We start from the raw sequence: 13,078 nt of genomic DNA on the forward strand, positions 1-13,078 counted from the left end.
TCCTGAAACTCAGGGCAAACTATCCTACAGGATGAGGAACAAACAACTAGACAAGGGAAGGGGGGAAAAAGGGACAAAATAAAATACTAATAAACAAAAGGCGCTCCAAAAGGGAGGAAAAGACCTAACAGGGAAAAAGATTAAACTAAAAATCACTCCGTAAAATGGAGGAACAATCTAAGGGAGAAAAACTAAATAACTCAAAATCACTCTTAAGGAGGAATAACAAAAGGCAATCTAAACAACTAACAAACTAAAGGAGCAGCTAAGCTGTGACAATTTACAAAAGAAAATCACTCTTACGAGGAGAACCAAACTTGAAAACGAAGCAAGGCAGATGACTGTGGTGATGCTGGCAAGATGAAAAACGACACACTGGCACAGGACAAGGGAGACACAGACTATTTAACACATGAGGGAGGGAGCACCAGGTGAACACAATTGGTAATTAGGGGAGACACTCAGGCAGGTGACACACACAGGGAGGGGCAGGTGATCTGAAACGAGAGGAGAGTTACTTTTCAAAATAAAAGCAGTGACGAGACCAAAACATAAAAAACCCAAGACCTCACCACGGTGTGACACTTTGGAACCCTAGTAGTAATGCAAATTACTGAAAACATTTGGAAAGTTGAGTTTAATTTAATCAATGTACAAACCATGATTTAACAAAATTAAGTAGTAGAAACATCAAATATAGCATTATCATTTTAATGTTATTATATAAAATACCTACTATGTACAATAAAATGAATTTCCCGACATGCTCTCCAGACATTCACAACTTGCATAAATATTACTGTCAAAGATCAAAGCTTGGTCTGAATAATTAATGGCTTTGTTGTTACAAAATAATGAAACACTATTAAGGAATCAATGAACATGATAGTTTAATGGCCCAAACACACTGAAAGTGACTGACTCGTGTTATGAACAATGTGAAAATGTTGTTAAACTTAATCTTTTTAATGGCCAACATGACTGTCTGCAAAAGGGAGTGTGATTGTATGAAAGTCAATAGAAAAATGACCCTAGTTCTCACGTGATATATTACCTCAGTAAATATTCTCCTAATGAGTTTATGGTATCATTAGTTTCAAGTCTTCTTCAAAACAAAATTATCATTTTTAAAATATGCTCTCATTTAGAGAAAAAGACGATATAGCAGCTTTAGTTACTACCATATGATTGACAGGTTGCTACCATTGCTACATCCTGGCTTTGGGGGTTCTCTTGGAGTACAGATGCTGCTGCAGAAAAGTCAAGATCTTGTTCCAGGCGTCTTCCTGAGCATCCGAATGTGGTTTGGTTTGTCCTCCCCACAGCAAAATCCCTGAAACACACAATGATGTATGTGAGAGAGAGATTCTCAAAATCTACACAAGGTAGAACAAAGTACATTGACACCAGGGTATTCTTAGTATTCATTTAAGATACAATTTGTGTTTTGGACAACCACTGACCAAAGTCCACTTGTGCCACCTGCAGGCAATAATAGCGTTTTCTTTTTCATAATAAAAACTGTGACACTGTTGCTGTTTCCCAAAGTCAAGGACGCTTCATGACAGAACATGTCCTTGTGAGTCGCAAGACAAGACTCCCTCCAATCATTGGCAGAACACACAAATGGAATGGACTTGGAAGTATGCAGGTGTGCATAATTGGACACATCCTGCATTCAATTCAGTGCTACAATTTTTCATGGGTCACCATTTTTAAAACTCCCTAGAGACCATTGTGCGCAAAGGGTATTCTACTGCTCCACACTCCAGTCCAGTAGGTGGCAGTAATGCACCTAAATGCTGGTTTGCCAACCACCAAACCCTAAAGTTTGGAAAGTGTGCACAAAGCATTTTGGGTACATAAGGCACGCAAAAGATACACACAAGCATCCTTGGAAATTCCCCAAAAGAACGAGTCCGTCCACTCTGTCCTCGGTGGATTTCTGAGGATTCTTGACATGGAAACAGTCCCTTGGCGGGAAGTCGATGATGTAGTATCCTTTAAAGACAGCTGCTTGAGAATCCTTCCTTGACTTAGGGAAACAGCTTGTGTGTTGGACCAGAACTCACCCATCATATCTTCGTTCACTTTAAAAAAGGAAACTCTGAAGTGAGGTGAGTAGGGCGGCTCAATCAGGTGTCCAGCATCCGGGTAATCAAGTCTGGTCAGCAGGTGCTCCTTCCCTGCTGCACGCATCATCTTGGCAATCTGGAGGTTAAGGGTCAAAAAAAAAAATTAAATTAAAGCATGTCCATTAATCAGCATCCATTTGTAAATTGTAAAGTGTTTCTTTTATATAGAGGTAATTTCTGTGCTGCTGCCATTATGTATGTATGTATACATACTTCTTCTGTTTTTAGCTGTTTTTTCCTTTTTTATCCTTTTTATAATTAGACTGTTATGCTTTTAACCTGTAGCACTCTGAGATTTCCTCTAATGTAAAGTGCATTACCAATAAAATGTATTATTATTATTATTATTATTTTTATTAATAATAATAATAATAATAATTAATCGTCAGTCAGCCCGTGTGTGTACTCACATCGTCCGCACACTCCACTGCTGCCCAGCCCTGATCATCAAGGCCGTTCACCAACATCATTGGACAGTTTATATTCCCCACCTCAAAGACAATTAATCACAAACAAAAACTTTAATATGTGTTTCACAAAGGGCTGAGAGAAGTGGAACACAGTGGTGATTAAAGCAAAAAAAATCTATTTGTAATATACTTTTGAATAATTTATACAAAATGTGATGGTAAAAGATTGTTAAACAACAATGAAGAGCCACTAGAAGGCAGAACTTTGCAACAACAGCTTGAGTTTATCTGGTGCATCTGAATGCACCGTGAAGTCCCTGTCGGCTTCAAAACCCCTATTTCTATATAGTTAATTGGGCCAAGAAAAAGGAGTTAACCTTGATCGGTCATTAAGACAACAGATGGAGAGAAATTGGAGGTTTTAAAAGATTTATTTATAAAATGCATCTCAAGAATAAATAGTTTTACTTCAATGTATTAATTTACCATATCACAGTTATTAATCTTATCTAGCCACATATAGGTGTACTCACTTCCACTTTCAGTGAGGGATCCTCTGGAATTGGTAGAGCCATATTTCGCCATATCATATAGTTGTTTTCATCCACAGGCCACTCTTGAGGCATCCTGATGGCAGATTGTAGTCATCATTCCAATGGTGAAATAGTGTGTGCTTTATTTATGTCACTGACCAAAAACAAAAGAATACCGTTTCTGCCAATCTCCGATGGTATGTGAACGTCTGAAAAGGTGGCCGCCACCGATACAAACACAACAACGAGGCTGGAAAAAAACACAACGATGCATAATAAGTCATACATCTGGTTCTCCACTGTATTTTATTAGGTCCTCTGTGGTCCAACAGCCTCATAGTCAGGGCCGAAGAAAAGAAAAGATATTCTGCATTCATACTTGCCTTGACAACGTTGCTCTCAGCTGCCAACGAGATGGTTAAAATTGCGCCGAGGGAAAGACCCAAACATCCAACTCTGTACGGGATCACTTGAGGATGTTCCTTGACAAGATTAAACGCTTTCTGTGCAGGAGAACCAAGAACCAAAATGTAAATCTTTTCTTTGACATGCTCTACATCAGAATATGAATAACTCATTGTAGGAAAAAGAAACACACACCTCAAAACACTCGTACTCTAAGTCTGGCTTCTGCTTATTTGGGTCGAGATACTGCAGCGCCAAAGAAACATAACCGTGAGACGCCAGCAAAGCTGCACGATACTCCACCAGCCCTCCGCCCCCTCCCCACATATCCAATACGCCGGGGAAGGGTCCTGGACCTGAAGCAAGGACAAACAGATGATCAACATAAGGAGTTTATACGAGTCTTTTAAAATACTAACAAAAGGAAGATAAGAAAATTTCCTCTGGGGAAATTCTGAAAGGGCCACGGGGGCTACTGCCGGTGTGTGTACACTATGATGAGATTCTTCAGAGAATTCAAACAATTAATACTAGTAATGTTATGATACTGTATATACAAGGAGCACACCCACAACAAGCATTCCTTTTCAAGCAACCTATGCCCTTTAACCTCGAAATGTGTGTGTGTGTGTGTGTGTGTGTGTGTGTGTGTGTGTGTGTGTGTGTGTGTGTGTGTGTGCGTGTATCTGTAACTGTAATCACAGCAAAGATCAAAGGCAAGCAGAGCAGAGCAACTAACAGAATTAACTGCCACCAACTGTTGAATGTCCCGGCACAGTGACAGCAGCCAGAGGTGGACAGACTGGAATTTCTGGCCTTGAACAAAAAGCATTTTTGGCAAAATCATAATACCTATCATTGATCCGACTTCACTTTGAGCGTCCTGAATTCTTCCTGAACGTCTACATATGGTTTTTTTTTTAAGAAAAATGAAAAAATAGCTCTGTTAGAGCGATCTAAAAAAAAATGTTACATCTCCCTTTTTCCGAAATCTTCCTGCGTTTTTAATATGGGAGCCAATGAGGCTGTTGGTGCGTGTTGGTGGTGAATCTGTGCATCCTACGCCCAAACTATAACTCTGACAGCTTTACCAGAGGATTGTGAGGGAGAAGACTAATTTTCCTACGTTTCTATGTATAAATTATTTCTGTAGAGTGGAATTTGCGGCCTGGAGCGCAGTTTTAAAATATATTTTTTGACAATTTTTTCTCTCCCTCTACACTCTGGCGATGATGTCACACACTGTGACACGAACATTCCATGCAATACACACCCATTATAATCTCAGAATTTCTCCAAAAATGATCATGGTCATTGAACAGGGATTGATAAAAAACTATATGACCTATCGAAACGTGGATTAATACACCGATACACAAGACTTGTGTCTGCTGTTTAAAATTTAAATGGACTCTCTAGGTGAAATTATGCCGGAGGAGTAGACGTTTAAAAATCTCCAATTATTGTTCTTTTTCGCTCATTTTTTTCCAGCCTTTCCATTCACTTCAACGCAAAATTTTGGGCAGTTTTTCGCAACTTACGTCGCGAAAAATTTGTATTCCATAGAGAAAAGTAATAGCACACCGATCCCGATCAAACCACACATTTTGATATATAATTTGCAGGACTAGTAGCGGGACAAAATTGCGTCCGGAAGAGGAAGAAGAAAAAATCCACAGTATAACAACAGCTATTGCTGTATGGGACCAGTGCTCGGTGCGATTGCCCCGTGGCCCTGATAAGAAGAGGATATGTGTATTTTCAGGTGATTCAGGTGTACCTGGAGGTAAAAACAGGGTCCCTTTTACTCCTTCCTCTTTGATAACAATCCTCTGGACCCCTGGAGCCATGTACCATCTCTCTGTGATCGCCAAAGCCAGAGGAGTCTGCTCCCTGAAGCCCTCCGTTACATGTCCACTGTAGACGGAGATGTTGACCAGCAGGGGCGTGCAGACGTCCGACTTTCTCAACCTGACGGGTGAACAGATTTAAAGTGTGTGATTGTAGCAGCTTCTAATGGAACTTGAGCCTCTTCTTTCTCACTTCACACCGCTAACTACACCCTAGACCCAGGGCCGACCGAACCACAACCGTTTCCGGACTCTGAGCAAATCATATACCTGTAACCTTGTGGACGGTTTGTCACAAGATGCCAGTTTAGGCTTTAGGAAAATGTTACAGGTATTTTTCGATATTTTCATGACACAATTTGAATGACAGTCCCCTGATTTAAATAATGAAAAAGAAAGCATAAATACAAATTAATAAGCTTGAGGAACTCAAAAGAGAATGATATGGGAATGGAAGCAAAATACAATTTAAAAAAAATAAATTAATAATTAATTAATTAAAAAAAATAAATGCAGTTATAAACAAAACACATATAAATATAAAAAAATGTGTAGACAGATACTTAAATGGGAAAGTAAATAAAAAGTAGAATATATACAGAGAAGTTAATAAAAAAATTAAGACAGAAATATAAATGTATTGGGACATTTGACAGCATACAAGTTTCTTCATTGAGTTATTTATTTATTTATTTTAAACCTTTATTTAACCAGGAAGTCCCATTGAGATTCAGAATCTCTTTTTCAAAAGAGACCTGGCCAAAATAGCAGCCAAAACTCAACAAAAGTGCCAAAAAAAATAACATTTACAATTTACAATTTATTTTGGCTCTTAGTTTACAACTGAATATGCGGACAAATTGTTATCCATGATTCCCTTTTGTTGTTTAGTACAAAGAATTAATGTGAAGGCAGAGCACGTCAGGTTTTACCTGAGGCCGTCACGGCTGCCTGGGACTGGACGCATACTCCACAGCAAACCCATGGCTTCTTTCTCTTTGTACGTTCCTCCGAAACTGAAATCATCTGCAACTACAGAATCATTAAAATGTCAACAAAAAAAACACACTTTTACCCTTAATAGGGCACTCGTTGAAATGCAAATTCCAAATTTCAAGCCTAAAGAATATTTGAGGATATTACATACATTTATGAGATTTAAAGTGGTGAATCTGAGAGAAAAAAGTTGTTTTTTCACTTTTTTCTCTTAAATCTGTGACTTTTTTCGAGCAGATTTGCCACTTTAAATCTCTTAAATCTGCTACTTTTTTTTCTTGTAGATTTGCCACTTTAATCTAGTAAATTTGCAACTTTTTTTCTCAAAATATTGAGAATCTGATCTTTGCTGATTAGCTGGAAGGAATCCATGTGGTTCTACGACCAAACAGAGAGACATGGGGACCCCATTTTGATATCCACTGAAGTTACCAAATATAGTTTTTCGCCCGATAAAGAGTTAAGGTTTAATACTCAGTTTGAGCAGATAAAAAGGAAGAGAACCCACCGGACACGGCTCCTCTCTCATCACTGATGTAGTGTCCGTAGGCCTCCCAGTAGTCCTTGTCCTCAGACTGGTGCAGGGAGTGAAGTGTTACTGGAGCTCCTGGAGGCAGATTCTCCACCAGCACCCTGAACTTCTCATCCACCAGAGCCCGAGAGGGGACAACAGAGAGGACCGGAGGCACCGTGTGGGACATGGTGGACAATCGTCTGTGGAGAGAATAAAACACACAGTTTACACAGGCTATTTATGATCAAAGAAATAAAAAGGGAGGGGATTATAAAAGTAAATGATTTGATGACTGTGGTTCAGTATTAACATAAAAATGTGATCAAGTTAATATTGGTTAAAAATAAAACCACAAAACAGTATATTAAGTCTGGCCCTTGTTAAAATAATTGATTATTTTCTATATTGGTAAATGATTTTATGCTTTATTTCTGTTTCTGTCTCTGTTCTCTGTTCTGACGCAGGTCACTATCAAAGGTCAAACCTTGACTGTAGTAAATATCTCTATGCATTTATATTAAGTCAGACAATATGATTTGATACATTGATTGTGTTTGTGTGTTAATATTGATGTAGAAAACTATGATTACTTTAATTACATATTTTCCATTTGCTTAAACTGATTAAGATTCTATAACTCACAAAGAATGACATCCAGATATATTGATGCATAGTTTTTGCTGTGTGTGTATGTGCATTTGTGAGTGTGTGTGTGTGTATGTGTGTCTGAGAGGAGGGCCACAGAAGGCCAAGTGAAAATCCCGTGAGAGAATGTCTGTAAGTCATAACAAGGAAAAATGTGTGTGCTAACAAGTTTGTTAGTAGGCCAAGGCAAGGCCTGGTTTCGGCAGCAAGCAACCAGGTGGCATGACGTGCCGTTGTATGCATTAAAACTGGCGAATCAGCGGATCAAGAAGGCGGGACTTCCTGGAAGAAATGGACCAGCATGTTTTGTAAACAAATGTTAGTATTTTAATGGGTTCCAGGGAGGGAGTCGTGGTTCAGACTTCATGAACTGGAACACGTCTGTTTGTATTCAGGGACATGAGTTAAGGTTGAACCCAGAGATCTCTGTAAAGTGCACATTTTTTGACGTATTGTAATAAAACTTTTGTTAAACTGAGAAACTTGGACGTTCTCCAGCTCTTCATTTCCCCATCAAAGAATGCGCAGAAAAATGGTGAGGTTTTTTCTGTTGGTGACAGATTTTTTCTGTCGGTGACAGATTATCAATTTTCAAGGTTTCCTCATGCAATTTTTCTAACACCCTACAGTAAACAGTTCTTACACAAATCAAATCCAAAATAAAATATTTGGAATATAAGATGAGATATTCCTTTACTGATCCCTGCAGGTTAAAATAATGAATAAAAATAGAACTCTAGGACAGCAACAAACAACAAAGACGCTACATCCACTAGTGCTGCAAGACATATGAAAGTGGAATATACAGTTGATATACATCTGTGCATTGATATAAAGAATAAAAAAATAATAAAGAATCGTCTGTGGAGGAATTTAAAACGTGTTCATGTTGCTTCCAAAGAAGAAGACGAAGTGCAGCCAGTCAACTCTTTGCCGTCATCGTGTGGTGTTTACATTTTTGTAAATCATTGTTTGAAATGACTAAACAAAATTTTCATCTCAACCAGCTCTCTCAACATTTCTGCTTTAATGGAACAGCTTGGAGAGAGGTAAGCTCAACATCTGAGCTTTTATCATCAATTCAATTAATATTTTATTCAAACTCAGGGTCCAGATTAATTAAAGTCACATAGTAAAACTAAAGGCATTAACCTGCCCTATAGTCCGCCTCTTGAGTGCAAAACGTTGTTTGTTTTTTAACTTAATTGTTAGACAACATTGTTTCGATGTTACTAGTAAAAAATGGGAGTATACATTTTAACACTGATTTCCAGTTATTTAACTCTTCCTATGTAATATTTTTTACTATATTCCTGTACTTTTACTTTGGGCATACTTTGAACGCAGGACTTTAGATTTACATTTATATTTAAGAGTAGTTATCTGCCTTCTCTGTGTAGCTTTCTGTCAAAGTTTAGCAGGAAGTGACAGACAGATAGATAGATAGATAGATAGATAGATAGATAGATAGATAGATAGATAGATAGATAGATAGATAGATAGATAGATAGATGGATAGATCGATTAATTGACGAGTTGACTGCGGGAAACGGAAGATAAACAACTGCGGTGAAGTTAGTTTGAAGTTGGATATTCGACAGCCATTCCCTTACGGGTAAACCTCTGTTTTACTACTGCGGTCGAGCCAACTGCGTTCATGCCAGCGGTCTCTTCTTTTTGCTTGGTCGAGTCAGCCGATCCGACATTTCGAGTGCGCCTGTATTACAAGTAAATAGGTAGAGACGGCGTTAGCGCTGAGAAAGTACAGTGTGTAACAACTTCCTCTTTTCAAAATAAAGTGTTGAGGAATGAACAACGATAAAAAGAGATGTCAACACTGGTTATGAGAAATTACGTCATATGAAATGTGTTTTTTACATTAAAACAATAATATAGAATATGGACAGTGTTAAACTGTGTCCCATTCAGCCAGTGTAGTGTACTATAATCCAACACTGATTTTGCATCATTAAGTCACATGACCTGGGAGCTATTGAAAATACATTTTTTGACATTAAAAGATTAATAGAAGATATGAAGAGTATTAAGCTGCAATAAAAAGAGGTGTGTCTCATTCTGCCAGTGGAGTACTATGATCCAGTACTGGTTTTGAGTCATTAGGTCACATGACCTGGAATCTATTGAGCTAAAATGCTAATATTTAGATATAGAAATTAATAAAAAATATGAACAGACTTCAAATGTAAAAAGAAGAGGTGTGTCTCATTCTGCCAGTTGAGTACTATGATCCAACACTAATGTTTAGTCAATTGATGACATGACCTGGGATCTATTCAGATAAAGAGATTTTTTTTATTTATTTTAAATAAAGGATATATTTATTGTCCCAAAGCCAATGAAACAAAGGAGCTCCCAGAGGTTGCACTAGCCTCATTCTCTGGCAGGCACAACGTGGCCACCCATCACTTGACGCCTCAGCTCCTCCAACACTGCCCCAGAGAGTTTGTGTCGGAGTTTCAGATGTAGTTCGTACCGACCAGGTTGCACACTGGCCTGTAAAATTTGTGTGACTGCTGCAAATTCTGTAAAATTAATGCAATCATCACCCTTTGCTTCACTGAGGAAAAAAAGTTGCTTCAAATCTTACCTTTTGGCCTAGGCTAAACTGCCGAAGATGCTTAATAGATGTAAGAACTGAGAAAAATTGTTCAAACATGGTGCTGATCATACAAAAGTTTTGTTTCCCTTCAGCATGTTTTGTTTTTTAGCACCATCTATGTTTTCTCAAGTACATAGGTGTGTTTTTCAGTGTTCTACAGCTACATTAGCTTGTTGAGAAGCCGTCAAATGAGGCAGTGTTATTTATATTCATTTATTATTGATTTATTATTATTTTGTTATTTAAAAACAAATCTGAAATGGAATTTCTTGTCTAACAGCACTATTAAAGTCACAATTATGATATATTATTGAGATGAAAACGAAAAGGCAAATCGTTATTCATTTTTATTTATTATTGATTTATAATTATTTTGTTACTTAAACAAATCTGAAAAATATTTTTTTGTTAAACAGCACCATTAATGTCGTAATTTTGATATATGTTGTGGAGATGCAAAGAAAAAGGCAAATTTATGTCTCTGAGGGCAGAAAAGGTGTCTAGTTTATTCATTTAAAAATAGGAAATATCATAAACATAAATACCATAAACGCCCAATGTGACATATATGTCACATTACAGATCTTTGACACTTAGGGGTAGTATTTTTTTTTTTTAAAACATCAGAAATGTGGTCCACTTGGTCTGTGGTATATCCCCCATAATTTTCCTTTAAGGATTTCTGGGTCCGGGTTCTTATGGGTTAATCTTCTTGAATCATGTCCCTTGTTTCAGTGGCATAAGGGACATTTCCATGTTTTGTTCTTGGCATCCTCTATGTCCTCGCTTTCCATGGACAGACATGTGCTATGGAACCACCTGTCGCAGTCATCACATTGTATCTGTTTAGGTGAAAACAAATTATATGTTATTGTTAATTAATTAACTAGTTATTATTTGACACCTAAACATTACTATACTTTTTCATGATTATATGACAATTCAAGATGTCTATAACTGTTTTTCAATTACTCACCCATTGTATAATGGCAGTTCCTGGTCCTGGTGGCTTAAAGGTGGCACACATTGCACAATAATTGTGTTCATCAAAGACTGAAAAAAACAACAACATTGATTTAATACATCTACTATCTACTGTATCTTGTTTTTTTATTTGTATGTTTAATTTGCATTTACCAGAGGCATCTAGGATGCTAAGAGCCAGATCTCTCCTCTCCTTCTTCATTTCTTTTTTTTGTTGTGTTGAAATCCATCGCAGGGATTTCTGGGAAAGCCTTCATCAGGCCTTCTGCCATCTAAACAATATCAAATGCAGGTACTTACAACAATAATGTGGGAGCATATAATAAATTACATACACTCATGGTCACTATTAAACAAATTAATTATTTTCACACTATCATTTTTACATTTGCTGATATTGGTTCAAATAAGTTGATCTTCCAAAAGAAAAATTCCCACCTCACATAATGAAAAAACATTTTTTTCGGCTTACCTTGACAACAATGACACCACAGCTGCTTCCATCTTGTTGGATTGGATGGGACATAACCCCCCCTTTCCATTTGTGTGATATTAATATTGTGAATTTAGACAGCAGCATGGCCCATAATCAGTACTGTCTGTCAGTTGCTTTCTGTCTCTCTGCCCTTGTGTCTTTCTTGGTTTCACTGTGCTATGCACTCGTCTCTGTGGTCATTTCATAGTCTATGTACCTTACTACATGGCCCATGGCACTATCAATATGTTTTTGTGTCATTACTTGGGATATGATATGCATTTAAAGACAAAAATCAAGAGATCAACATAAAAAAATTACAAACCAGCAAGTTCCAGTGGTTATTGTTGACCAGCACTAATGATAGAACAGCTCCGAAGTTGCTGAAGTTCACCTACAATTGAAATAAATACAAATGGATGAAAGTTATCACTGAAACAAATTTAAAATTCTTATGACAAACTAATAGTTAATGACAATAGTATTTCTTATACCAGTTTTAGTGTTGTACTTTGGAATTTCTTTAATATTTTTTATGTCCAGGAGTGAGTAAATTAACATTTTAGTCAAAACAATTCATAGGATGATTATGCAATAGTCTTTATTTTTTAGGTTTTACTCATCATACAGACACACACACACACACACACACACACCTTTCGTAAACTTTGCTGCTGCAGATTTTTCCTGTCACCAAACAGAATGCAACCTGCTGTATAGTGGCTCATTAAATAAATGGTGTCCATCATACTGAATTTGTGGGCAAAACATGGAGCAGGCCCTCAATAACCTGACAGAAACAACAAATTGTTTGTCCGATTAATAACAATGACAATAATAATAATAAACAGCCTCAAATAGGATGAAACATCTAATTATCAAAAATAATTCATATATAACATTTTCACACTTGATACATACCTCCCCTGTCAACCATTCATGTGGCCTAAGTGTGTACAGCTCTGAGTGGTGGATAAGGAGGTTCTGCCCCTTCATCTGTGAGGGAATCATTGCAATAATAAAAATGGAAAAATAGAAACAACATTATTGTGACAGCTTATCAGCTCTCCTACAAAATAATTAAATAAATAGAATATAAATTTAAGTTGTAGGCTATTACCTGGACGGAGGACTGCTGTCTGGACTCCTCGTCTGTCCTCCTTCCAGATTGTTCTCAGCCATTTGATGTACTCTTTTTCGTTGGTTTTAAAGACATCAAGTGTGACTGATGTCAAAATCTCTGTATAAAAGACGTGACAATGGCGCCCCCCCCCCCAGCTTTTTCCCACATATCTGTGGTCCTCTGTCACAGTATTACTGCATTCTGTAGCCTCTAGTCATCTGCCTCTAGAGTCAGCCTCTCTGTTCAGAAGGTCACCCACTTGCACCATCAGCTGTACATGAGGTCCCTAGACCAATAGGATTTCACCAATTAAGTATGTTAATTTAAGAGACAGATGCAGGCTCTCCTCAGTTCAGTTGCTCAATAGATTCCAGGTCATGTGACCTAA

At 37.5% G+C, this 13,078-nt stretch overlaps 1 protein-coding gene and 1 long non-coding RNA gene across 2 annotated transcripts; both read right to left on the reverse strand.

The window, feature by feature from the left end:
• Window positions 1-361: 361 nt before the first annotated feature.
• Window positions 362-7,131, reverse strand: LOC131960332 (peroxisomal succinyl-coenzyme A thioesterase-like). Its single transcript, XM_059325509.1, has 10 exons — window positions 6,838-7,131; window positions 6,266-6,365; window positions 5,264-5,454; window positions 3,679-3,839; window positions 3,462-3,581; window positions 3,255-3,328; window positions 3,079-3,172; window positions 2,546-2,626; window positions 2,073-2,211; window positions 362-1,333 (listed from the first exon to the last, which is right to left on the reverse strand). Exons 1-10 carry the CDS (start codon window positions 7,028-7,030, stop codon window positions 1,209-1,211), a joined length of 1,278 nt encoding a protein of 425 aa, XP_059181492.1. The 5' UTR covers window positions 7,031-7,131; the 3' UTR covers window positions 362-1,208.
• A 3,486-nt stretch (window positions 7,132-10,617) lies between these two features.
• Window positions 10,618-12,531, reverse strand: LOC131960333 (uncharacterized). The gene is made up of 6 exons (XR_009389643.1): window positions 12,489-12,531; window positions 12,224-12,357; window positions 11,893-11,961; window positions 11,246-11,364; window positions 11,085-11,161; window positions 10,618-10,950 (listed from the first exon to the last, which is right to left on the reverse strand). It is a non-coding gene; the product is annotated as an uncharacterized LOC131960333 (long non-coding RNA).
• Between the last annotated feature and the right edge of the window lie 547 nt (window positions 12,532-13,078).

This window comes from Centropristis striata, chromosome 22, assembly GCF_030273125.1.
Source record: "Centropristis striata isolate RG_2023a ecotype Rhode Island chromosome 22, C.striata_1.0, whole genome shotgun sequence".
NCBI classification, from domain to species: Eukaryota; Metazoa; Chordata; class Actinopteri; order Perciformes; family Serranidae; genus Centropristis; species Centropristis striata.

Bases quoted from the DNA above. Each gene is read 5' to 3' on its own strand.
- LOC131960332 (XM_059325509.1), bottom strand. From the start codon at position 7,030: ATGTCCCACACGGTGCCTCCGGTCCTCTCTGTTGTCCCCTCTCGGGCT. The intron at 3,840-5,263 runs GTACACCTGAAT...TCCTTGCTTCAG, and splicing joins GACCCTGTTTTTACCTCCAG to GTCCAGGACCCTTCCCCGGC. The intron at 2,627-3,078 runs GTGAGTACACCT...ATTGTCTTTGAG, and splicing joins ATCCCTCACTGAAAGTGGAA to GTGGGGAATATAAACTGTCC.